Source organism: Anas acuta, chromosome 15 (assembly GCF_963932015.1).
Source record: "Anas acuta chromosome 15, bAnaAcu1.1, whole genome shotgun sequence".
Classification (NCBI taxonomy): Eukaryota; Metazoa; Chordata; class Aves; order Anseriformes; family Anatidae; genus Anas; species Anas acuta.
Window position 1 is genome coordinate 10,443,504 of NC_088993.1, and position 26,903 is coordinate 10,470,406.

Genomic DNA, 26,903 nt, shown 5'->3' on the forward strand with positions numbered 1-26,903 from the left:
TGAGGTAGTACTGCTCTTTTATTATGTGTTGTATAAGAGATTTAGATACAAATCATCATCTACCACTCAGTTGACTGACAGGTACAGTAATTTTATAAAACAATCCCAACATTTAGTTTGAAACTTTGAAAAAAAGGAATGATCTGGACTCAAACGCTGAGAGTTAGCTTGAAGTGGGAATTAGCCATATTACAAAAAGCTGTTGCTTATGTTGGAACGTTTTTCTTTTTTTTTTTTAAGAGCCTTATTACCAGGGGATTAATGCATTTATAGTTAACACTGCTATTTGTCTTGGTATAAAACCTTAAAATTATTACAGCCTAAAATTTCAACAATGTAAACAGCACTACACACAGTACAAACCTGCCCTGACAGATGTAGTATGAAAAACTTAATCTGGCACTGTATAATTTAGCAATGTTAATTTAACCTAACTAAAAAGATCTACATTGTGCAAGAAATATCAGACTTACTTATACTAATCTGAAGTCTTAAAAGAAACCAAAAATGCTTAACTTGTAGCCAGAGTCAAATATTTCAGGGCAAGAGTAAAAGGAATAACCAAAATTAAGAAAGTGCCTAAAACATGATACAGCATTTTAGAGCCCTTTCAAATACAAGGCAGAAAAAGGTGTAAAGTAGAAAAGATCTGGAGCCTTGGTAATCTCCAGAAACATCCAGAGTTTACATTTCATGAAGGGCAACAGGTTGCTTTTGTCACCACTGCTTAAATGCTGTAAGTCTGTTCTTCTGTACACAGACCCTCTGTGTCTGAAGATGCAATACATTTGGTTTCCTCTTCCTTTTTCCTTCGCTCCATTTCCCACTCCACAAAGGTATCAAAGAGACTCGGCCACGCCTCGTCTTCACTGTAGTTGCTAAGGTCTGGTCCAATCACCTGAGTAAAATTTAAAAACATGTTCCACGTGTCCCGGGAGATTCCCTTGATTCCTGAGGGGTTCTCGACTAGGAAGTGTATCCACTGGTCCAAAATGGGGGGTTTGTTTTGGGTGAAGACTAATTTCCAAAGGGCAATGGCTATTTCCCGATGTAGCGACCTCTGTCCTTCCTCAGAGTCCAGGCCAAACTGAAAGGTGAAACGGTAGAGATCCTTAAATTTATCTTCCTGCTTGGCTTCGTTTAAGAGGCTGGGGAACCTTGCACAAATGCCATCAATGCTGTCCGCATTTATTGCTTTGCAGCCTTCAAAAAACTCCTTCCTATTAAGCAAGAGAAGAGAAATTAGTGCGAACGCCTCTCATGTGCCAAGTGCCTCCCGTCTCCGCTCAGATACGCCACAGGGAAAGAGTTACCTCAACACACACGGCGGCTGCCAGCAAGGTGGCACAAAACGCTTGGTAACAACAGCTACAGGAAAGAGACGTTCCCAAAAAGCCTCTGCTGGCTCAGAACACACTCACAACACGCACACTGGCCTAGCTGGGCCACCACTAGAGTCTGAAAAACTTTGCTGTGACGGCTTTCTGCCTGCTCCATACTACCATACCCAGTGCCTTTCACAGAAAAAGACAAACCCACAAACACAAAATCTACCACAGAAAAAATGCTGAACACATTGGAGAACACCATTTGCTCCCTGAGGCACTCCATACAAAGCAGCTTGATACCATACCACCTATGCCTAAGTGCCATGCTCTGGATGAGCTGTTTGCAAGGGAAAGAGTAGTTCGGGGGGGCTTTCCTTCAGCGTTTGGTTGCTCTTCTGTGCTGCAAAACAAAAGCGGTGCCAACTGCGGAGGCACCTGCTGAGAGAGCACAGCACCACGTAACACAGGCTACAGGGCAACATACAAACTGCTTCAAAAGCAGTGCTTCAGGAAACCCCCAGTAATCTGGCTGTGAGGGGTAGGTGGCTAACAGATTTATCCGATGCTCATGTTCAAGCACTGCAGTACAGCGACCAGCCATATTAAATGACACCACGGACTCTGCTGCAGGATGGGCTGGAGGGAAGACAGGAGAGCACAGAGCTCAGATCACGGGACTGCCTTGCCTTCTGTGATGGAACTCAACCTGCACCAGTACCATGGAGCAGGCCACTAAACAGAAGTACCCTCTCACCACTGGCATTGCCATCTCTCCAAGAAAATCAAAACATCAATGAAAACCATGCAGCTGTGCAAAATCATAGCCATTCCTTGCGACTCCTTTACCATGTTAGCAGGTACCTGCTCCTTCAGCCCCTAACAAATCCCCATTGGCATCCCAGAGTAACTCATCTACATGACACACACCCACACCACCTCTGCAGACGCAGGGAAGCTGTGTTCAGACACAGGGGCTCGGTTTAAGGCTCAGAACACCAAAGTAACTTTGAAAGTTATGGCTGAATAAAAATAGTTATTACTCAAAGCACTCTGGATTTACTGATGGGACTGATGGGTAGTCGTGTTGGAGGGGTGCAGGGGATTGCTGTGAAGTTTTAGCTGTTCTGTCACTTCCTATAGCATTCTTGATGCTAGGAGCCTGCTGACTGACAACTTTTTCCAGAACAACAGACAGCTCTTCAAATACCAGTCACTTGCCAGCCACCACAGAAACATTTCTCTGTGCTTTACGAGAATTAACCTTGGAAAAAGACATTACATGTAACACTGGTTGGGCAAGAATGATTCTTAGCAAGGAGTCTGCTTTACATTCTTCACATAATGATAACATAGTTAATAGCAATTACTAAGGAATCTCACATTGTTTTAAAGTAAAAATGATTTTCAGTGTCCAATCTTATCATTAAGACCATGGCGGATACAGAAAAACTGGTTTTGTAAGTCAAGAATAAACTAACATCCATTCAGAATGCCATCATTAGCAGCATAACGTCCAAAAACATTTTCAGCTCTAAAACCCACTGTGAGGGGAAAAGAAGAGGACAACACAAAGCTTTCTTCTTCAGCAGCAGGAATTAATTTGATCAACATGCATGTGTTAGAAAAAATAACTAAGTGAAGTTAATGAGGCTGTCTCTGACATAGAGATGACAGGATATACTTTAACATATGAAAATAATTACAAGTTCTACAAGAACTAACCTTGTAAATTTGCACATGGTAGCAGCCTGGAATTTCCAAGCCAAAACTAGCACTTTAAATTCAGTGGGATCAACGCAGAGGTCATTGCAAAATCGTTCCATTCCTTCTTCCAGTATGGCATCCTCCCGTTCATCCTTGTATCTCCTAAATAACTCTCCAATCCTTTGGAGTGAAGATTCTTCCGCACTGGAGACAGAGTCTTTCTTTGTATCCCCAGGAAACGTTGAAGGCTGGCTAGACTCGACAGCAGTGTCCGCTTTCTTTGTCCCGTTCACGAGAATATCTCCCGAAGACTTCCCACAAGCTGAAGTGTGGTCGTCTTTGTGGACTGCGCTTCTCTTACTGTGCGACTTGCTGCCAGATTCCCTTTCCCCATTTTTGCTGCCAAGGGTGGACGAAGGATTCTTACACTTTGTGACACACTGGCCCATGATGTTGCAAGCCCAGCTTCTAGAGCAGTCCCCTCGCCGTCGGACACCCTCGCAGCTGCTCTTCAACACATTTCACCATGCCATTAGTGGCAGTCAACTAACCTGAAAAACAGTTTCAGAGTGAAATAGCTGCTTCTCCACAAAGAATATTGTAAGTATTAAATGTGGGATAACATTCACCAGTAAGAGACAGACTTCAGGATATTTAAGTTTTGCGTACTGAAAAGGAGCAGTGTACGGAAAGTTGGCACATGCTGTAAATTTCAGGCAATTTCAGGCTGCTTCACCTAGAAATCAATGCAGCTCACTCAGTGGTTGCAGTATACTAATGGGCCCTAATAAAGGAAATTCCTAAAATTCTTACTGCAACATAGGTTACAAAGAGGTTGATTCATGTACAGACTTCATCAAGACAGACTACTCTAACCCAGAAATACTCTAAAGGAAATGGTTTTAAAAAAGTATACCCATGTTTTATTTATAGAATACAAAACACTGAAACAAAGCACTGGGTGGGGGAAACACAGGGACAGCAATGAGACAACCTGACAGACTCGAGCTAAAACTGTACCTTTAGCAAAGCAGCACAAGTTTTTGTTTTGTTTTGTTTTTAACAGAGTTGGGAATCCAGATTTTCATTCTGGAAACACAAAGAACATGCTTGCAGAAAAAAGATAACAATTGCTTGGTTTTCAAGTAATTATTAATTGTTTCAGTGGGCTCTTCCCCCAGGTAATGAGACAGACAAGGGGATGGGGCATTTTTAATTAAACTGTCCAGACAGACATATGCACAGATAAATAGTAGTAATTCTATTTCAGTTTTTAAAATCCAAATTAAAATGCCAAAATGATTTCTTCATACTGTTGTTATAAATCATAATGCTAAAACATTGCATATTTGGAAAAGGAATTTCACCCACGGGGAACAGACTCCAGGTTATCCCCCCTAAACCCAAGCAAACTCTCTGACACCATGCTATCAGCACGCAGCCATGCCACAGACAGTCCATTTCTTAGAAACATCAACTCCGGGAAGGCAGTTGCTTATCACAGCCCTCCTTTACCCATTTACTCACATTTCATCTCTGCTGTCAGTTAGGAAAAAGCCTCCAACATAAAATTGGATTTGCTTCGTCTTTTTGTTTATTGCTTCCAGGTTACAGATTAGAACAAGAAAAAAAAAAAAAAAAAAAAAAAGAGAGATAAAAACTAAATATAAAGGAAGAAAACATATGTCCTGACTGTCTTTCTGTATTCTTTCTTGGGGAAAACTCCGCAGAGACTGAACTCCGTATTTAAAGCTGTAAGCCAATCTGGGACAAGAGCGCCAAGAATAGATGAATTCTCCAGAAATTATGACTACAAGCATGCATCTTCTCTCAGCCATCATACCTATTTTGGCAAAATGGCACTTAGGCAGTTTCACGACCAAAAAGGATTCCTTTTGTCTGTACAACTCCAACTGTCAAGATGCTGGTTTCAACTACCTGGCTTCCTAGCCCCTCTTTTTTTTTTTTTTAAATTATTTTTTGAAGTTAATAACCCAAAAGCTACAACTCTATCAAGCAATTTCCTCACACAACAAACTCTGTAACTGCAAAGTCATAGAAATCCCTCAAAAAGTCAACAACAACAAAAAAAACAACTTACAATGGACTACATGGCTCTCTATAATTTTTTTTTTTAAGTTTTCAAGTATGAATCTGCAGTTTAAACCAATGCTTCTCTTAGAATAGCTACACTCGTACAGTCTTCACTACTTGTTTTATTGACAGCATCCGAGTCAGTGTCACAAGCTTCACTCAATCCACAGGTATAATCTGAAGTCACTTTGCAGAGAGCATGGAAATGGGAAGATGGAAGGGAAAAAAAACAGAGCAACAGAGGGCAGAATTGGGGAAGAAGTATGCATTTTCCTAACCTGACATTAGAAATCTACTTTAAAAAAAGTCATTTAACAACTGCAATTGTAGAAAATCACTTTGAATTTCATTTTTTTTAAAGCAACAGGTAGAAACAAACACCTGGCACATGCTCTCATAAACTTGCTTTAAAGATGAACTTTGTAACACGATTTTTATAGGCAAATAAAGTTCAATCTAACTTAGTCGAGAAAAATTTCTTATTCATTTGTATTCAAATGATTCATTAAAACATGCATATTCACCTAACCCATAAGAATTTCCCGGTTCCTCAGCATTTCGCAACTCTCTGAGTTACGGAGTGCAGCCTGGCACTGGTTCCTTGCTATCATATGTCTGAGGAACATTGCCTTCTTCAGTCTGCACCAGTCATTTCTTCATTACACCAAAACAAAATAGGATATTATTAGGCATATCAGCCTTCCTTCTTTTTTTCTTTAAATTAATCAGCATTCAAGTGCTAAGTATACACTAACTCTTGCTCTTCCATCAGCTTCTCTAAGGCAACTGGCACTAATTTGGCTACGTTTTTCTTTAAAGTGCAACCTGCAAGTAAAAGAATTGATTAAAAAAACTAAAAAGTAGCTATAGAGCTTAAAGCAGAGTTTAGGAAGTTTATGAAATTTTCTGGTCAAAGATATAACAGCAATCACTAGCTGTTGTGGATTAGGAACAGCTTTTCCCTATGGGCAGGTTAAAGAAGAGCTGCCTATTAATAAATGGTACTTTCTTCTAAAGCAGCTGGTAGATGTCAAATCGCATGCAGCACAATGGACAGATTAAGCCAATTCACTTTAGTAATCCAGATTTAAATCAGAAAAAAGAAAGACAGTTTGCAAGACTAACTTACAAGCTCTGTCCACACACTTGCCTAACAAAAGTGATTCATGCTGCCACGCTTCCTAACAACAGCTTGTATTAATAACAATAATCTAACATTAACATCTACTAAGTGACACCATCAGTATGATGAAACAGGAGTTTTGCTGTCATTTGCTGCCATGAGAAGACAGAGGGGAGGTCAGCCAGCGTTAACACCCATACTTGAGGAAGTGTCCTCATTGCTCTTTCTGAAACCCACCGGAGAATACAATAACATGAACTCAGGGAGTGAAAGTTAAGCAAGTCCCCTGCAGTGCGTCCCTCTAAACAGACAAGTTTCCTATACCCCAGCATACCTGCCTTACAGAGGCTGCTGCTGCTCCTGAGCTGCCACTGTCAGAGCCCTGCTAGCATCGCTCTTTCTTGAAGTGATGGAGATCCTCCCTTCCTCTGCCTGAGATTTTCACAGCACAATCCTGCTCATCAAACACACCAGAAGATACTCAAGTACAGTTGCTGCAATTCCTCACTTTTCTACTACCTGAAACTTGATGCCATGTGTACTTTGAAGCACTCCACCCCCAAAATAGCAAAAACAGCTAAAAAAAAGTCACGGTGTATCCGTTGGCACTTTGTCAAATTATCTGGATTTGTAAGAGACAAGTCTTTTGGCGCTCCATCAGTTACCCTTTTATAAAATGCTTTCGCTGTGCTGGATCCACTTCACTTACTAGTCACCTCCGCTTCCTACATGACTCAGGTTTCAAGCCATGAAAGCAGTAAGAGCCTCGGAAGGAGATAGAAACAAGTGGGAGAACTCAAACCTTTTGTTAAGGAAGGATGGAGAAAGGATCTGATTGCAGCATCGGGAGCTGCACGGAACTCAGTGTTCAACAAGCATTTAAAAAAAAAAAAAAAGCACTTTCCTGAAAGTGAACAGAGCTACTCATTTAACTGTAGAGCAAAGCAAATGTCACGTCTAGGTCACACCGATTATACTGAAGTTAGCACAAGGACGTGCAGACATATTTGTCCCAGCTGGATTGGGAACTTCGAGTATAAAGTTCTTTTGTTATGTGATACAAAGGTTATACTGGACTGGTGGCAAAGCACCAATTCCCAAAACAATCAGTTCTTAAGAGCAAAATTACTGTAACATGCTTATACAACTTGTCAGTGAGACAAAAAAAGGCAGCACTGATTGGCAGTTTTGCCATTCTCGTAATAAAGATCAAAATCCAGGGCTAGCACTGGAACACACTCAGTGCTACAGGATGCAGTACTCCCAGAGAAGTCTGGTTACTCAGACAAGTATTGAGTAATAACCTACAGTAAATATGAATCACCGAGATGCCCATGAGGCCATCTTCCCCAGAACAGGAACTGCTAAGCAGAGATCAACAATGATGTTCTCTATTCCTTTCTAGAAGGGAGTAAGCAACTGGAAACACAGGAAGACTAGTGCTGGTAACTGCCGCCAGCTAAAGGAAAGCCACCCTCTGAGAACAAAGGGTATGTACAACTGTATCACCCAACACATTAGACACAAAATCTAGAGAAGATGGGAGAGACCTTGCTAATGCTTGGGTTGTTTGTTTTTGTTCTTTTTTTTTCTTTCTTTTTCTTTTTTCAAGTGCTGCAAAGCAATTGGTTTTTATTCAGTGTTTTGAAGTGTCCAGATCAGACGTAACCCAAGGTGTGAAGGGAGCACAACAAAGTGACTCAGTACCAACCCTGTCACACGCAGCACGCCATGGCTCAACTGAAAACACCAGAACTGCAGTGGGGGAGAGTTAGCAGAAGTGAAAATGTGAAGGGGATATTTAAGTTACACAGTATTTTTCTTCAATGACTAACATTATTGTAGTAATACAAATTATCGGTTATGTCCAGAGAATAACAAAACACAGCCAAGCATTATGCTGTTTAATACATGGTTGCATCACAAGGTATTTACAACAAGTTTCAAGAAGTATAAAGTATCAAGAAGCAGGAAAAAAAACATACATTCAAGAAGACTTCAAAGACAGGATTATGAAACTGCATAACAAAAGGGGACACAGCTCAGCCACACATTAAATCCCTTCCCAAGCAGGGTTTCAGTAGCTAAGGCAAAGACATTTGTCAGAGTTTAACCAAGACTCAACTTTTTGCAAACAATCAGGCAGAGCCTATAAGAGTTTCACAGAATTTCACTGTGTGTTATTTACCTTTTGTGGGCAAGGAGGCATGACTTCTAAAATAGCAGAGCGTAGGGAACGATATCATGGGTGCCCCATCTTTCTCCAGCTCTGAACAGACACACAAAGCTTTCCATAGGGGAGGCACAAGAGGATCATTACAACTGCTGAACCAGAAGCAATCGCTGTTCTAACAGTTGATGCTGTGCCAGTGACCTTGTAAGCAAACATCTACTTACATAGCTTCAGCTACACAGGGAATCATTCCACTAGCTTTTGCAGCCTCCTTCAGGTTCCCTGGGTTCCACATGGAACACTGTAAAAACAAAAGGACCGCACAAGTCTTTACATTCAGAAGAGACTACAAAAACCATAAAAGACACCAAACTGCTCAGTAGTGACTATGCATTTACTAAAACCTTGTAGAGCCCAATTCTGTTTGTTAAGAGAGTCGTTTTACAAAACCACCTCACTTTTGGACTTACCAAGTAACATTAATGCCACTTTGTGTTATTACAGAAAGCACAGATAGGTACAGAATATAACGGACAAGTTCAAATGTTTGTTAAAAGCAAACACACACTTCCGGACAGCTTTATGGCTTTCAGCAGGGCAGAGTTAATTCCTCATTTTGTGCGCTCACGGCAAACCAGAGGCCATGCTATCACTGCATGTTAGTTCAGTGGCTGTTTAATCTGGGAATGCCAGACAGCTGCTACCTAGCAAAGCACGATTTGGGTCTAGAAAGTAACTCTCTTTTCATTCTCTAGCGCGTTCTTTTCAATGTTTGTTTTCCAATGTTCAGTCCAGTTGGCTCAGCTTCACTTCTCTGAAGTTCCCAGCTCTGCTAATATAAGTAAGAAGCTCTGAAGAGATGACGACAGACAAAGGTATGTCTGGTTTGTACAGCACGGGCTACAACCACAGCACTTTGACAACACTTCTGTTTGTACCTGACCAAGGAAAAAAAAATAAAAACAAGAAAGCTATGGCAAAGCTCCTCTGCTCAGTCACACTACCACCAAAAGGCTTGTTTCTACAGCCCTCAGTACATCTAGGGAGCAGGCAGGTGATCAAAAGCTGCCTTTCTGCACGCTTTACATGAGACCTACTTGCTAGGAAACGAGGGAGAACATTAGCTGCTTCAGTGACTTCCTCGGTGCAGAGCAGGGAATGGGTGGAGAAAGTCAGCCACAGGACAGGTTCTTATTGCACGTGCCATTCTCCAGATAAACTGAGTTTTCCCCAAGCTCAAGTCCTATAGGTAGATATGACAAGACAGCAAACAAGAATAAAACCTAGTTGAGATCAAGGCTATTATAAAAGGGGCAAGCCAGGGATCCCAAAAGCTTTGAGAGCAGCAGAAATGGCAGGGTGGTACCTCTGGCTGTAATACACACCGCAGAGCAGAAACACACCTTGATGAATCCTTCTTAGACCATCTTTGAGGCTGGCATTCCAAACAGCCCATTCCCTGTGGGTTCACACCCTCTGCCTCCAACCCCCCCACATACCAGCAGCAGCCCCCAGCTCTTTCAGACCACACTCCTCCCGAAGAGGCCACCCCGCGCAACACAAGTACCAACTCAGGTTTCTGTGTGAATGCAGCTTCCCACAAACCCCGAGTTTAATGAAACTCTACATCTGGCACCTCTCTGTTAATACTTTTTTGGCCTCCTGCAACTAAATAAATCCTTTTATAAATCACCTGGGGAGCAAAGGAGAGACAGGCAGAACAGGGCACCGTGCAGCCTCCTTCCCCAGGGGCCTGCCGAGAGGCAGCATCTCCCACTTCTCATTTTAAAGCAGCATCGCCATGGCAACTTCATGCAACAAACTAACTGCTCCTCAAACAGATCGGTATTTCTCTGGAAGACGCCTCTGACCCACCGATTCCACATTTCCAGCAGACTACAGCTCTTACTGGAAGCCGATGCGTACTGCAGGTTCAAAGGCAGCTGAAGCTGATAGAGTTCAGCCCCACTCCACGAGAGCCAAACTTTTCCCAGGTTGTTTGAAGTAGTTTCCACGTTGGCTGACCTGTAGATACATAGTCAAGAGCCAGGAATTTTTAACATCTGCCAGAACTGCCAGCCACAATTCTTCCTCTGTTGTTATAATTTTTATTCTACCAAGCTGTCCATTTCACTTTATTTTTTTTTTTTAATACAAGCAGCAAGCCTAAACTTCTGTGACAACACAATTACAGAGCGTGGAATAAAAAGTTAGCACGAGTTCGTTAAAAACACACAACGAGCTCTTCAAGCCTGTATTTAAAGGTCAGTGCAGCGATGCTGTGACTGACTCCAGCCCAAGTCATGCGAGATGAATGCAGCGGGGCGGGGAGCAGCAGCATCACTCTCCTGCACGGGTCTGAGCTTGGTGCTTGGGTGAGGCTCCCAAGGCAGGGCTCGGTGCTGCAGTCACACAGCATCTCCCCTGGCTGGCACGAGACAAGAATCAGGCTACAGCAACTCAAACAGCCTCCCTCGTTCGTTACCAACCCCGTGCAGCAATCCACAGGGACAGTGAGCAAGCCCTCAGTGCCCCCAGGACCCTTGTTTGGCTGCCCTGCCTTCCTCCTGCACCTGAGCCTGGCTCCCTGCTGTGAGCTGCGCTCTCCCGAGCACCGGCACCCAGAGGATCGCGCTACAGAAACGCCGCAGCCCCAAGGCTGCTGGTGCCTCAACACTGGTCTTCAGCTGCTTTTCAAGGAGTAAGAGCTGGTAGTGAGCTTACTCAAGGCAAAGTTCTTTGTTTTTTTCTGTGTGGAATCAGTGAAGAATTAGCAATATTGTCTCCTTCAGCAGGATCAATTTTGCACATGTCCTGCATTGATGCACTTGGTGCATGAACATGAAAGCATGAACAAAGCTTCTACCAAAGCCATCACGTTATGGGAACTGCTCTTTCCAATCCATAGCCTGCAGTGAAACTACCTCAGTCCAAGCACCCTGACACAGGCACGATGGACACGTGATGGTTTTTCAGAAGCCCCAAACTCCTCTCACCACATCCCTAAACGAGCAGTGCGCCAGCACGAGGCTGTAGCACATCTGCTCTGCATCTCTGCTGCAGAAGGACCTCCATGCAAAACTACTCAAGAGGAAGTCTAAAAGCAAGAAAGTCCCACTGCAACTAGTTAAAAAAAAAAAAAGAATTGAGAGTTTGTCAGGCTTCCTGCAGCTCCAGCACCTGCCAGTGAGCTACAGCCAGGTTATGTATCGGGGGGAATCCCGATGGGAACGCTGCTGACCTGTCCCAAATCAGGTTAACAAACCATTTCTGGTGTGCCTTGCTTTTGGCTTTGGAGTCAAAGCACAGTATTTAGAAATGAGATCAGACTGGACAAGGTTTGCCTCTGCAAGCCACACGTGTATCAGAGCAGAAGGCACGCACACAGGCATAGGGACCACGCAGAGTTCTGGCTGCCACCTGGCAGAGGGCTAAACGGCAGTCAAGGGCCAGCTCTCAGCGCCAAGAGCCAGAGCTCCCAGCAAGCCTCCAAAGTCAGCCTTGGGCAACCCCTACAGCGCCCAGCGTGCAGGCCAGAACCCCTTAAACAACCACACCTCAACCTCGTGCGCTGTCACTTCACATCCAGCCCCGAGACATCACCGGAGATCCTTCTGTTCAAGACTGAGCAGAAGAAACCAGCTCTCTGCTCTCTTTAGGAGCACCCTGCTAAGACACAGGGCATAAAAACATTTCATGTTCACAATGGGGAAAAGAAAAGCCTGAAAACACTGGGACAGATGTTTCAGATCTGTAGCTCACTGTGTGCAGCTAATTGTATGAGGTTAGCTTAAGAAAAAATGAATAATAATGTGAGAAGTGATAGGGAAAGAGAAGGGGAAGGTACTTCACCATGTTTGCTTGCGGAAGACAATCTTTAAACAGCTTTTTAAGCACACGTGCATCATGCTTGAATCCCTCCCTTTCTTTTACATTCTCTAACCACTCAATACCTTTCATGCTGATTATTTTTCATTTTCTTCCTCTTAGCGCCATTAAAAAGTTTTAAATCCTTTCCTATTACGTGCTTCATCCTATTTTATTAGGTGGGTGGAATGATTTGTTAGGATTATTATATTTTCACAGAGCAAACCCAAGTCCAGTTAGTTAAATAGTGCATAATCTTGGAAGGGTGCCTCCAGGTGGTTCTACAATGTAAATAAGTTAATGAACTAATTTACAGAGCAGCAATACTTGTTTTTAGGAGCCTATTTAGGCTATGAGCAAGACAACACACAGTGGGGAAGTTGAGACAAAGGATGCGGCCACTCGAGGCAACACCACCAACCTTCAGGAAAGCTGAACCCAGAGCAGATTCCATCCAACTTCCCACCTAGTACAAACTTTATATACTTTTACACAAGCAAACTCATTTATTCTGCTGCAAGTAACTCAAACCTGGGGAGTCTGAATCTATCATTTTCAAAAACCAAAAGATTTAGTCACTGAGCAGTTCATATCCATCTACTGAAACCCGTCAACCTCCCCTCACTTCCTTGCCAAAATCCATACAACTTCCAAAGTCCAGCACTTGCAAGGAAAGCAAATCATCATTTAATGACTTCTTTTTTCCTTTAACATGCAAAATACTGTATAACAATATTCCTTCCTCATTTTTGCAGGGTTCACCGTAACTTTGCACAGCATGACAGACCTTTACCACTTCGATGTGTATTATGAATGAAGCAGCACACGCCAGGGCAGGAGCTCCTTTGTGCTCAGACACAGCCTGCTCACCTCACTACAGCAAAGCTGCAGCTTAGGGAACCAACAGAAACCGTGATCCTCAGATATCTGACACAGATGCATCGCACTGTAAACATCTGAGAGTTACTGTGGTACAAATATTTACTTTATTCTGCCTCAGTCAATTCTGTAAATTACAGAAATCTGTGACTGTCCTGCAGCCAAACCAGAATAACTTTGAGAAACCACCTCAGTCTACAACGCACTCTGCAATGGAAAAATATTTTCTTTTGAACTGAGTTCAGTGTGTGTGGATTTTCTTTTGCTTCAAGTTTGGCTGGCAGACTTCATCCTGAAGCAGCTGAGGTACCTCCACACGGCATGTTGAGCGAATGTAATTCGTGCAGCTAATAAGTGACTCCTGTAACAATGAGATATGCTTAAAAGTGATGTAGCAAGTCAGTAGCTTTCTATTTCTTACTGCTCACAACAACGAAGAAAACTACATGAACCACACACAAGCAGAAAGCCCTCCTAGCAGCTCTGATAAGCAGCGTCCCACCTCCAGCACGTCTGAAGGCGGCCGTGAGAACCTCGAACCACACACACACCCACCAGGCCAGAGAAGGGACAGGCCCAGAGACGAGAGCCAGACCATCTCCTGAGGTCACTTCTGGCATCAGATGCTCACAAGACGTTTACAGAAGCCCCGCTAGCCTTCTTGGTAAAGCATAATGTAGCTTACGGGCTGCCAGCCAGAAGAATCACTCATTTCATACAGCTGTGTAGGAACTTCATGACCAGCCGACCATGTAAATATTGGAATAATATTTAAGTTACGTACAAAGAATTGCGCTAAGTGAAAGGCCTAAAGCAAACTGAAATCTAAAAGCATTTTAAGAGCATGTGCTTGGATTTTTAAAACTCCAGCTGCAGTTTTTAAAGCAAAAAATACACAAAGCCACCCGCAGAGACCTTAGTTCTTTCTACTGATTTCCTTATTACAGGGCACTTCACACTGTACAAAGGATGCAGCACCATTTAGATGCTAACTGTATCAACAGCTTCAAAGGAGGTCCTTTGAATACTTCAACTTGGTCATCAGTAACAACAAAGACTCTCAGCTCTTCTTTTTGAGCCCAGTGGCAGCTTTGACCAACACACTTTTAAAATAAATTTTGACTTACCCTTGATTTAACTCAATAACAATTTATTTTAGAAAATTGTCAAGGTGTGCAGGTATCTATCCTTCTGTCTTTTAAGAAATACAATCACTAACTCCAGGCCCAGGCAACCGTGCCTGAAGCTGGTATACTTCACAGACCAGACCCTTGGCATTTTTAGACCACCCATTTAAGCGCAGAGTACTTGAGGATCTCTGCACAGACTCATTTGTACTGAAAATACTGAACAGTCAGCATATGACCAAGTTCGAAGACATTCGGATTTATGAGTCTATTACTAAGCTACACACGCCTCCTATATCCATTAGGTGCTAGGATGATTTTCTCCCTCTCACTTTAAAACAAAAGACTGACAGCATTAGACGTTTCAAAACTGCAAAAGGAGAAGCTGTGTTACACTAAAAAAATTCAGAGTAAGAAATGAAAACTGTCACTTGCTGCTACTACTTGGATGCAAAAATAAGACTGGCATTTTTCAGGAGCACAAAAATCCTTTTGCTTTAAAAAAAAACACAGACACTAAGTAGGAAAAGTGAGACAACAAATAACTACGACTGTCATACCGTCTTCAGCAGCCTGACTTTTTGGGAATAAAAAACTGTGACAGAAGGTCAGTAACAGCATTCTCACATTTTGCTAAGTAAGTTTTGTCTTTCACAAAACAGATGTCACAGACAGAACAGCATTTATAACTATTCTTTCTGAGACACCAGAAGATTATCACAGCTCGTTCTGTTTACTGGCATCCTGCCTTACCACCTATGTCTTTGTTAGTTTCTCTACAGTACTCCTACCTCTGTGAAAGAGTTCTTCAATACAACTAAGTCATCCCCTAATCATCGCTCTTCACGTAGACAAGCATTAAAATTAAATAAAAGCCTGATTCTCTCCTTCCTTCATTTGACGGGAGAGCTGTCCCCCCAGACAGGGATAAAACACGTACGCACCAAGTGTAAGCAGCCTTGTTCTCGCATTACCTTTTGGGCACGAAGCTTTCATTCACCTTTTCCCCCTGTATTTCCTCTGGTCTGGTTAACACTGAGATCAGAATTCAGAAGCATCACACCACAGCTACCTGTGGCAGGGAGAAGCTCCTTATGTCATCACGAAGAACACGGCACTGGGGTAGGGCAAAGAGAGCTCCCCTCTGGTTTGCCAACCCCCAGCACCCTGGGGTGCTCCAGCAGCTCACCAACAGCCAGTTACAGACTGCTGAGCAGCTCCTCAAAACCTTCTCATGCAAAGGAGAGGCCGAGGTGGAAGCAAACGATGCGAGCACGTCTGCAAGCCTTGGGTTTTCTGATCATTCCCTGGGAGGGCTTCAACACAGATCTGTAATTACCGGACTCAAACTAGAGCTTAAAAAAAAAAAAAAAAAAAAAGGATAAAAGGATAGCTGGCAGAGCTGAGCGCTTCACACAACGTGATTGAGACTGCTTCTGGACTGATGGTACAGAAGACACCAAGACAGCCGGCACAGACAGCTTACGAGTGTCCTGTGTTTACAGGCAGTAAATTGCAGGTGGCTCTTTACCAGAAAGGCAACATTTGCTAATGCAAGTCGCCATGAAATTACCATTGTTTCGAGTCAAGCTACTATGTCATTACTGCTGAGTAAGTTAGAGTCAAGCATACAATTAATCCATGTCACCACCACAGATAATCTGCAAAACATTAGAGCCATTTAATCTAGTATTTTTAAAAGGAGGAAGAGGGAAGAGACAAAAGGAATTATTAGACTTCCAGTAACCACAAGACAAAGCCTATTAGTCAGAGGCCAATAAAGGAAAGGAAGCCAGCGAGATAAGAGACAGACCCCTAGGGAGAAAGAGCCAGAGAGAAGGAGCCCAGCCAGGGAATTCTGCTGAAGGCTGTTAAAGGGTTCCCCCTTATCTCATGACTAGCGAGTCCCTCAAGTGTTTATAGATTGCGCTTTCAGTCTCCAAAAGTTCTGGCTGGCAACCTTCAGCTCCTCTTTTATTTTTAAGGATGAGGATGAAAGAAAGCACTGTTTTCCTGACACCCCACACCTCTAATTTTACAGTCTCTTCTTACTCAGAGTTTTCCTGTTCCCTTCATTACTACAGACTCCTGTGCCTAATGGAATAATGACATCGTTCCTGCGCTTCGAAAGTTCTCACAAACAGCCAAAACAACAGGATGATGGGTTTTACAGTGCCCCAAGGCTCTACATTAATTACACTGATGGACACTTCCCCATGCCCAGGAAAGAAAAGAGAGTGCCACAGCGTGGGACAGTTCTGAGCAGTACTGGGGTACTCAAATTCCTGCAGATCACAAATGTGCATCTGCTTACACCAAGCCCCCCTACCATCATTTTCTGCCATGAGGAAATACAAGTTTACACGGCTCAGAGTGTTGGAGTAGTCATGTCCATCCCTTATTCCTCCACCTCCTTTCTGTCTACTTGATACTCCCCTGCTCCAGTACACATCCACACAACACACACGATTTTCTTCCCAGTCCTTAAGGTGAACCAAAGGACCGAGCAGGACGGAGCCTCCCCCTCAACCACACACAAATTTGTCAGAACAAGTCCCTTTGTCTTAGAAGTCCACCAAATGCTCTGGCAGCCTCTCTTCCTCAGTACACACTTCTATAACTAAATTAAAGCCTTCCAAAAGAGCTGTTCTGTGTTTTGATGCAAAATCAGCCTTAATTCACTAAATCATCTTTTTCTTTCATGTTATTTAATGCTAAATAGAAGCAAGATGTAATTAAAATGAATTTCCAAGATCAACAAATTATAAGAAGTGCTGACACAAATTGGCTACAATTTACTATGAACGTGACAGTGTTTGACTCCAAAATAAAGCAAGAAATCCTGCAGAGAAGACACCAAACTCAGCCTCAAAAGAGCAGATTACAAGTCGCGTTGCAGGTTATCAGTCTCAAGCTGAAAGCAGTTTCAAAAACATCACGTTGAGCAGTCAAGCAGTATCACAGCTGTAAGTTTCCCCCATTACGAGTCCTGCAAAATTATTTAAGGATGATAACCATTCATGTCCCCACAGAACTCGCTATTAGGAAATAATCAGGATTTTAGAAATCATTACAAGAGCTGATATTTGCAGTAAGGCTGTAAAGCCAGTTATACGAATCTGAACTAATTCACCACAGATCACAAGCTCTCCTTTTTCTGCTGATCTGCAGAAAATCTTTGCTTTAAGCTTCAGGCTGCCTGTCACATAAAGGGCTGTGAAGGTTTTCCACAGACCATTAGGTAATGCCTGTGCAGAGAAGGTACAAGACTTTAAAGACAAGCTACAGAATAGACAAGAACGTGAAGGCACATCTCCCTGCTTTCACACACAGCATTAATCAAGGGACCGTGACCTCTTCTGAAGAGTATCTTACACCAGGAGAGCACGCAGCAGACTTCAGATGTGCCCAAGGAAACACCAGCACTCAGACCTCCTCTCTGCCCACTGCAAGCCTAACTGAAACACTAATACCTTAGTCACACATTAACTGTTTGACAAAGAGGCTCTCACACAGATAATCAGAATGTGTTTAGAAGAGATATCTTCTGATCATCTGTTCTCCCAGAAAAGACAGAGCGCGCAACGAACCTCCAACAGCCACTGAGGCCTATCAGCAGCTTTTGGAAAGGTTCAGTCAGCTCTGTGCTTTTTGTCTGTGCTGCTACAGCCCTTCAGAGCACTGACACCATTACCCCTGTCAGTTATTCTGCGGATGTCACCGTTTAAAAAGAAGTTACCAGCTGTGGATCAATGTATATTGGAGTACTTGGCATCAGGCTCTTCGGTTATTGACACAATACCTTGAAGGGCAGCACACCAGCAGCATTAACTCCATAAGGGATGCTCAGGAGACGACCCAGCAACCATGGCTCTGACAGGACTGGCACATCCCTTCAACCAACCTTCGCTTCAAGCCCTGACCACGCAGGACTTGTGGCAGGCGGGCTGTGAGCCTCAGCACAGCCCCGCAGAGCGAGTGGCCCGAGCCAGCCCTCCCAGGCAGGAGGAGCACGGGGGGAGCGAGGCACGCTCCGGAGAGGGAGCAAAAGCCGAAATGAGGAAAATAAAAACCGAGCGCTGCCCGGGCAGCCGGCTCCTCCGCGGCCCGCTCCCTCTGCCTTTCATCCCCCCGCTGCCCAGCACCTCAGGGGCCTCACGGACCGCCCGCACAAAGCCGGGCAGGGCCGCCCCGTGCCCGGCCGCCCCGCGCCTCCCCCCCCACCCCCCTTAGCCCCCTCAGGCCCCGCGGGCCCGGGCCCGGCCGGCCCGAAGCGCTCGGGACGGGGCCGCTCCGCGATGGGGCTGCGAGCCCCGGGGCTGCGGGACGCCCCGGCGGCAGGGGCAGGCGGCCGGGGGGAGCCCCCTCAGCGCCCGAACGGGGCCGAGGGGCGGCGCGGAGCCCCCCGGAGCCCCCCGGTCCCAGCATCCCCCCCCCCCCCCTCCCCCGGCGGTGCCGCCGCTCCCTCACTCACCGCCGCGCTCCCGGCGAGGCTGCCGGCCTCCCCCCCCTCCCCGCATCACTTCCGGGAGGCGAGCAGTCAGCTGGCGGCGCGGCGCGACGTAAGGCTGCGTGCCCGACGCCGCACGCACGGTGAGGGCAGGGAGGGCGAGGCGCAGCCCACCGCCGGAGCGCCGCGGGGGTGCAGAGGGGCCGAGCCGCCGCGGGGCGGGTGCGGAGAGGGGTGGCGGAGAGCCGAGGCGTGGAGGTAAAGGGAGGGGGAAAAGGGGGGAAGGAGGCGCGGGGGAGAAGGCGGAGGGGAGGGGGGAAGGGGAGGTTTGGGGTGCTGCCCCCCCCCAGCTGCACGCGTTGGTTGCGCCTCGGCCGGCAGGGGGCAGGGGGTGCCCCGCCTGCAGCGCCCCCCGGCGGCCGGGCGGGGGGGGGAGGATGGGAGGGGGCGGCCGCCGCCATTTTGTGGCTGGGGCTGGCCCGGCCCTGGCAGCGCTTGGGGCTGGGTTGGAGGTGTCCCTGCCCAGGGTAGGGAGGAACTGGGGATCTTTAAGGTCCCTTCCAGCCCGAACCGTTCTCTGATTGTGTGATTTGAGCACTGGCAGCGCCAGGCACAGTCAAGCTCCACAGCACCCCTTAACCCACCGGCTTCCTGCCCTGCCCAGCTCCCTGCAGAGTGCTGGAGTGGCTGCAGTGTCACATCCAAGATAGGCCAGGGTGTCCTCCATCCCTTGCACCACCTGCCCTGAGTGTCCTTTCCCAAAAACATGAGGGCACTCAGACAGGTGTCGCTGTGCACAGCTGTGTTTCAGTGCCCCAGGTGCAGCCCACGAGGCAGAAGGGCCCAAAACCAACCCATATGCCAACCCAGGACAGTCAAATGCAAATACTGTTGATACTTAGTCAGCAAAATTTGAGAATTTGAATGGAATTCATACACTTGATTTCCAAAAAGCAAGTATTTTTTCAAAATATGTCCTGCTATAGTTCTCAAATTACAACTAAAAATCTTTAGTAGTGTATGTGTGGAAGCCTTTGCACAGCAGTGTTTGGAAACTGAAGCACAGCGTTCATAAATGCACCAAGGAATGAAAGGAGAAAGGGGGCGGGGAGGATTGTTCCTCTGCTGGCATTAATATTTATACCTGTTCTCGAGTTTGGGAGCGGTTCCAGTGCTGGGAAATACTTGTATTCATACACTCAGTTGCATTTGGCTTAAAGCCAATGTATGAATAAGGTGCATAAACATATGCTGGGTTTTCTGTCTATGTTGCTATATTTTTGTATGCATCAATAATATTATATAAGGAAGGCCATCCAAGGATAGCTGAGCCTTTTATTTTCTCTGCTAAATTTGTTGCACTGCATTAAAACCTCTTTCTCTGTTTATGACTAATAAAGAAATAAGCACGAGGAGAAAACATTTTTAAATCTATGAAATTATGAGTGACAGGGTTGCATGACACTAGAGACAAGTTCATATTGCTTTAGGATTTACCTGGAAACTACGTGCCTTTTAACAGAAAATTAATGAGTATTTAAAGCAATTTTTTCTGCTTTAAATCCTCCTCTCCAGTCTAAATCAGCATTTGTATTTCCTTCCTGAGGCTACTGAAGCACAAGAGGCACCCCCAGAGCGAGAGTATGTCTACAAAATCCAGATAATGCCTCAACAGCCTCAGACTAAGAGAACGAAAACTCTGTGATCTAAGGGAACTAGTTAAGGGTTTCTACTTTCATTTATTCAAATGAAGAGAATGTTATAGAATCCTAATTTTCTGCACTTTCACCTACTTGAAATTACATGGGAAAACCGGTGATAAAACCCAAGCCCTTCCGTTTACTATATAATTATATTCTTTTTGCATTTGGTTTCCTTTTTCTGATCAAAAGGCTGCTCCATGTGTAGGAGAAAGCTTAAAAGAGATCCAAGTTCAGTCAAAAATCCCAGGCATGAATAGAATGGTGGAGTTCTCATCGCAGCTGTTCAACAGCATAAGTACAAAGACTTAGGCTAGTTAAGAGGTGTTCAGTGTTTCAGATCACTTCAATTTGCCAACAGAAAGATACTAGCATAACAAAATGTAAAAGCATTTGAAAGTCACCTTGTTTCCTGATACCATTGCTGAACAACTTGTTTCAATAACTTTTTCACCAAACCTGCTTAGATTTTTGACCATAGCATGTAGGTGGAAACAATGAGAAATACTTGGAATGAAATTAATCCTTAATGGAAATTTCTTGAAATGTAAAGGTTTTGCATCACTGGTAAAAATGAGAATGTAACATCATCATGGAAGAATACGATCTTTCATTTTAGTTTGTTGTTCACCATGTGAAGTTTAGTTTGTTATTCACCGTGGAATACTTTAGCCGTGATTGAATGGAATAGTTTAGCTGTAATTGAAGCTTCACGGTGATTTGGTTTTGTCTGAATCAAAAAAAATAAAAAAGGAACAAATATTGGATCAAAAATGAAAATCAAACAAAGTTGCCACTTCGCTAACTACAGAATGCATCCACATGTGGTCAAATGTTTGCAGTGTACCAGCTGCTAAAAGCCACTATGTCTTTGATTTGAGTAGAAGAAGATTAAATTATTTTTGTGGAAAGTGGATTTTGAAATTTAGTATCTCTGGAAGGTAGCGACCTGCACAGCTATCACAGGAGTCTGTGACCCCTTACAACTCACGGTGCCAGCTGTTGTCCCTTAAAAGCAGCGGACTTGCTTTGGCAAACTTGCACAAAACATGAATACAGGTTACTGACCTGCAGTTGCTGTGGATAGCTGTGAAATGAGTGATTATCTGTTGCATTAGCTTAGTTAAGTGGTATAATTTAGCTATGCAATTTAGCTATGCAATTTTTTGCATCTCTTCAAATAAACGTTAGCCAAAGGGTACATTTGAAAATATGAGGTAGAGATTCTCATATGGGCTGAAGCTGATCATGTTCTATACTATAATGTCACTACATTGTGCTTTTGAGTTATGTTACTTATTTCCATAAGCAGTCAGCCCAGCAGTTTGTCGTGTCTTTAGGAGTCCTTGACAGTAGCAACCTAGCTCTCAAATTGAAATTGTGTTGGTCCTAAATAAAACACTTCACAGCTGAGAAGTTCAAATGTGCTTTTCAAATGCTTCCACACAGGGTTCTTTTCCACCTTCTTCTCCCCTGAGCAAATGTGGTTTCAGCATCAGTATTAAGCGTCTGTGTGTTACTAATGCATGCCCTAGTTAGCTGGGATGTAAAAGAAGAGATAAAATGTTTTAGAATATCCTTTTCTCCATGGGCTATTACTTTCACCCTTTGTTTCCGACAATCCTTTATACACTCACTGCTGGCAGATTTGATGTTTAGAGTAGCTAATAACTGACTTGAAAGGATGAAATAAAATAGACTTACAACTTCAGCAGAGGAGCTGTGCAGGTAGGAGGAAGGTGCTGGACATGCATTCTTAGTCAAGCATCCATCGCTGGGAAGCAGCTCTAATTTAGGTGCTCGTATATGAGTATTTGGTATCTATGCAGCTTGCCCTCTGTCCTATCTTCATTTTGACTCTGCACTGTTGGGGTCACCTTATCATGCCTCTGACAGATTCCTTCCCTTTTTTTTTTTTTTTTTTAATAAACTTTTAATGTGAATTCTATTCAAACCTGCAAATACCAAAAGAAGACAGGTGTTTCACTGATTATTCAGATCATTGAACTTTTGCCTAAACCGTCCAAAAAACCAAAGGCATGTGTATTTGTTTCCTGAAAGATGAACTCGCTATTGCATTTTATAGTCTGAAGGACTATTTGTTTTAATTAACACAAAAAAAATTTGCATTTTCGTCATGCAGTAACTCATTAAGTGCTCAAGCCTCCTTTGCAGGTTTGGATACAATGGGATGTTTCATGTGCTTGATCTGCATGCTGATAACAGGGGTTTGCATGTAGATCAAAAGAACGATACAACGCTGCATTGTCAGAGCTCTGCTTCAGCATCCAGCAGATGCTTGCTTGGAAGCCAACGCTTGGCTTATTTCCAAAGGCTTAATCCTAGCAATCAGCTCAAAACCAGGGTGCCACTTTTCCCATTGATATGTTTGTGCATGCAGACCTACCTTTGACCTCTCCCTGTTTGTTTTGTTGCAGTAAACACCTGAGATTTGCTCAGCTAATACAATAGCCCTGTACTTCTTGACAAAAACGCCTGTGGTTAACATCTGTGGGCTGAATTTTGCCATGAAATGAAGGGTGGTAGAAGTTAAACAACGGGTGTGACTACCACAAGATGAATGTTAGTGGGAAAGTGGTGTAACATCCACTTAGCATTCCAGAGATGTGAAATATAATTATGATTTAAATGCCAAGATGAGTAAGTAAGAGGACATGAAAGCTTCCCTTATCTTCCTTTCTGTCCCACTCAGAGTCATTTTGCACACCCACAAAACTAATACAAGTAGCGTCACTTGATGAAATTGCACCTAATACGTGACTTGTACCGTCACTTACGTTTCTGGCCGTGTGGGCTCTGTTTATACCAAGGAAAATGATTTCAGTTTCTTTTATGATGTTCCATGTTGAAAATAATTCTGGTCTCTCAGTGGCATTACTCCATGTTTACACTCTGAGATCAGAGTCTGACCCATGCTTTGAATGTCGTCCGCTTTACTCTCATCCTTACCCATGATAGTGAGGGGGTGGAGAGCTCCTCACACCTTCATTTCTGTATCTCTGCAGGAATGGTTTATGAGCAGGTCTGTATTGTAGAAATTGTTGACTAAAATCACCTATGGGAGCAGCTGGTTGCTGAGTATACCTGGAAATCTGCTTAATGTGTTCTACGTCATCTATCATATGCAGGAAGGAGAAGCAACCATGCAAAACTGCAGCCGGTATCTCGGTGAGGGGCTGTGCAGCTCTGTATCCATTCCAACACTGAGAAATGAAAGAAAGGAAAAAGTAAATTCAAGGTGGAGGAGCAGAAGCAACCCGTGGGGATTAAAAAAAAAGAAAGAAAGTTTTAGTCAAAATCCAAAAGCAGTAGGTGTGATTACAGCTCCAACCTAAGGGCATGCATGGCCCTGAGCTATGCCTCAGAAATTGTCTGATGCATAGGTCAGAGTTTAATCCTGGATTCTAAACTTATTTTCCCCTGAAATTATTCCTGTTATTTTTGCTTTATGGATTACATGAGAACCTAAGCTCAAATTCTCCAGTTCAGAACTCCCTTTTAGTAGCTGTCATCAGGGAACAAAGAGCATTAGCAGCAATGCCAGAGGTGACACCCTCGAATGAAAGCAACGGGGTGAGGCCAGGAGTGGCTGGAGGTGAGGCCATGATCTGGGACTCGGCTTGTGCCAGGTCAGCCCTCGTAACTGAGCTGTTCATTCTCTGGAAAATAACGCACTCAGCAGAGGGAAGCGATGATTTTTCAGATACAAGTGCATGCATAGCTTTGAGTATGACTATTTATTTATTTGCCTGAAACAGAGCTGTAGAGTGGATAAAGCAAAGCATTCATTCCAAAGTGTTTGATGAGTTGGGACTACCTATCTTCTTTATTGCAGATATTTGTTTCCTAAACATTTGCTAGAAATAATTTCTGCTGGATAGGAAGGATCATTTTTGTATGTGGGGAAAATATACGATTGGTTAAATGTTTTAAAATATGAATACAAAAATGTTCTGTCTTAAGAACCAGATAAAAATAGTTTTATGTCTATACTTATTCAGGTCCACAATGGAGTTCATGAAACAAGCCTTTAAAACGTGGCAATGCTTAAGACAAAAAGGGCTAGGAGTTAAAAGTTTGGATTTCTTAGCAAAAAAACGGTGAGCCAAATCCAGTCTTCAGGTTAGCATCTGTAACTGAATTTGGTAAGGGAAAGATCGTGTGAATGTGTGAAGCAACAGGAGGGCTGTGCTGCAATATTACCTGAAGGGTGGCTGCAGCCCCTTGAGAGCTCTATGGCCTGATTCAAAACCCTCTCGTGCTTTCCACGGTAACAGGAGTTCCCACAGGCTGCAGGGAGATAAAATACCAAGTTGTGAAAGTTTTGCAGATTTCCTGTACCACTAAGGCAGAGAGTGCTTCCTCCAGAGGACAGCTCAGGCTGAATTACCCTGCTCCAAGCTTCAGAGGAGCTATTTCCAGTGCGCAGGTCTGATTGCAGGGTAGCGTTAGCCACAGTAACCAGAGCTCCAGGTTGGCAATGGATCCTGAGACCTTCAGGTGTCCTCTCCTTGACTCTTGTTCCTCATTGCACCCATACGGTTACTCACTTCACAGTCCTGCTGCATTTTCCTTTTGGACAGAAAGGTACCTTTGACAATTCCTAAAGCCGAAGTCATGGTTTCAGCAAATCTAACCTATGTGGAGTAGAATCTGACTCCGGGGAAGAAGCGGTCTTGCTACTCCAGCAATGTATTTGTCTCTCTCTGGTCTGCGATGAAGTCATGGCACTGGTTCCATGACAAAGTACTTATTTACATAGAATGAGAATAGGATTTCACTTTTGATTTCTGATAAAGATTCCCAGCACACCTGGAGGCTGATTCAGGGGGCTCAGCAGGCAGTCAGCTCTCTGAAAATCAAGACAATCAGGACTTTCCTAAATCTGCAGGTAGCCTGCCTCTGTTGCAGTGCTTAGATAACATTGCTTTCATCACCTTTTCATCACATCAAACTTCGTCTGAATTGTTACTACATACTGTAATGGTATCACGAACAAGCTTCTCGGCACCTGACACCGATACTGGTTTCCAGCAATATTGTAAGTGGTTTTATCACGTACTGTATTCACAGGTCTCAAGGCACTTTGCAAAGACAGGGTCAGCATTGTTACACTAGAAAAGGGGACACTAGGTAAGAGTTTCGGTGACTTGCCCAATGTCTGTTGCAAAATAGCAGGGAAACAAAATCTGGCCATTCTGGAACCAGGACTCTGATTCAGCAAAGCATTACAGCAGGTGCTTAACTTTGAGCAGGAGCTCAAGCTGTTTGAATGGAGACAGATTTAAGTATTAGTTTAAATGCTTTAATGGACTGAGTCTTCAGCTTTCATCAGCTCATTATTGCTTACAGCTATTTCAGTTCTTCTCATAAGACACAGCAGACCTTTAGATGGTGGAAATATTTTTACACTAATTCAATTGTGTGAAAAACTAGTTTTGGTGGCCTTTTTAACAGCCCAAGTGTTCATGTATACATTTGGACTTTTGTGTTATTTTCTTTGTTTGGTTGGTTTTTAGATGACACCAGTTACTCGACAAGAAGTTCTTGGCCTTTACCGCAAGATATTCCGGATAGCCAAAAAATGGCAATCAGCATCAGGACAGGTAGAAGAAACTCTTAAAGAGAAAGAGTACATTAAGAAAGAAGCCAAAACATTGTTCCGAAAAAACAAAGATGTAAGTTGGTGTTCTTATAGATTTGAATTTCTGAATGATTCTTTTTTTGTGCTTTGTACATGTATTCTCTTAGTGACTGGATGCTGAGGTATGAATTTAAGAATGATTTCCCCAAATTTCCTTCACCAGAAATGCTGGTATAAACACATTATAAGGCATATTTGAGTTATAGTTTATTATTAAATTTCACCCCTGAAATAAGAAAACTCAAATCATTTCAGGTCTTTAACTCCTACAGAAGGCTAAAAGGTCTGGAGCTTTTATTAAAGAGCTCCAAGAAAAATAAGTTAATTCCAAAGATACTGCCCATGTAATTGAAGCACCTTTTGATCTTTTAGAAAGCTAGCAAAGTGTATCATTACCCATGCAAAGGCAAGCTGTGCTCAGTAGCATCTTATACTTGTTTTTCTCATTTCAAAGCAGCAATTATTGGCACTTTTCATAAAAGTCTCATTTATTTTTTCTTAAGGACAACATTTCAAAATTCTTTCAAGAGGGTCAAAACAGACTACATGGTAGTCAGATGTCCTTGTTGTAATCCAAGGTCATAATATTCTTTTATATCCCATTTCAGTGTGGGACTAAATTCCACTGATGCAAAAATAAAAATAATTTAAGTCCTAATTAACACCATATTTCTGACTTCAAAGGGATTTTCTCAATGGAACGATAACAGAATGTAGCCCAAAGAGTCTCTTTTTCTCCTCTAGCTACCTTGCAGTGTGATGAATGAGTGCGTATGTTTTTTCATGGATGTAA

General features: G+C 43.6%; 2 protein-coding genes across 14 annotated transcripts in view; one reads left to right on the forward strand and one right to left on the reverse strand.

Moving 5' to 3' along the window:
* On the reverse strand, positions 1-18,908 carry DCUN1D3 (defective in cullin neddylation 1 domain containing 3). 12 transcript variants are annotated; one of them, XM_068699308.1, is made up of 6 exons: positions 18,770-18,908; positions 8,647-8,723; positions 8,438-8,536; positions 6,584-6,703; positions 3,051-3,583; positions 1-1,220 (listed from the first exon to the last, which is right to left on the reverse strand). In XM_068699308.1, the coding sequence occupies exons 5-6, from the start codon at positions 3,479-3,481 to the stop codon at positions 728-730; spliced, it is 924 nt and encodes a 307-aa protein (XP_068555409.1). In that variant the 5' UTR covers positions 3,482-3,583; positions 6,584-6,703; positions 8,438-8,536; positions 8,647-8,723; positions 18,770-18,908; the 3' UTR covers positions 1-727. The 12 variants fall into 12 exon arrangements, with proteins under 12 accessions (XP_068555409.1, XP_068555406.1, XP_068555408.1 ...); XM_068699305.1 differs by lacking the exon at positions 6,584-6,703 and adding an exon at positions 9,520-9,665 and having other exon boundaries at positions 18,770-18,868; XM_068699307.1 differs by lacking the exon at positions 6,584-6,703 and having other exon boundaries at positions 8,438-8,518.
* LYRM1 (LYR motif containing 1) overlaps positions 18,753-26,903 on the forward strand; it is a 13,765-nt gene continuing 5,614 nt past the window's right edge. Inside the window, exons 1-2 of one of the 2 annotated variants that reach the window (XM_068699315.1) lie at positions 18,753-18,888; positions 25,986-26,144. In XM_068699315.1, the coding sequence (XP_068555416.1) occupies positions 25,986-26,144 (159 nt within the window). In that variant the 5' untranslated portion in view covers positions 18,753-18,888. Of the gene's footprint in view, positions 19,004-25,985; positions 26,145-26,903 lie in introns of both variants that reach the window. The other variant, XM_068699313.1, reaches the window with a different exon arrangement.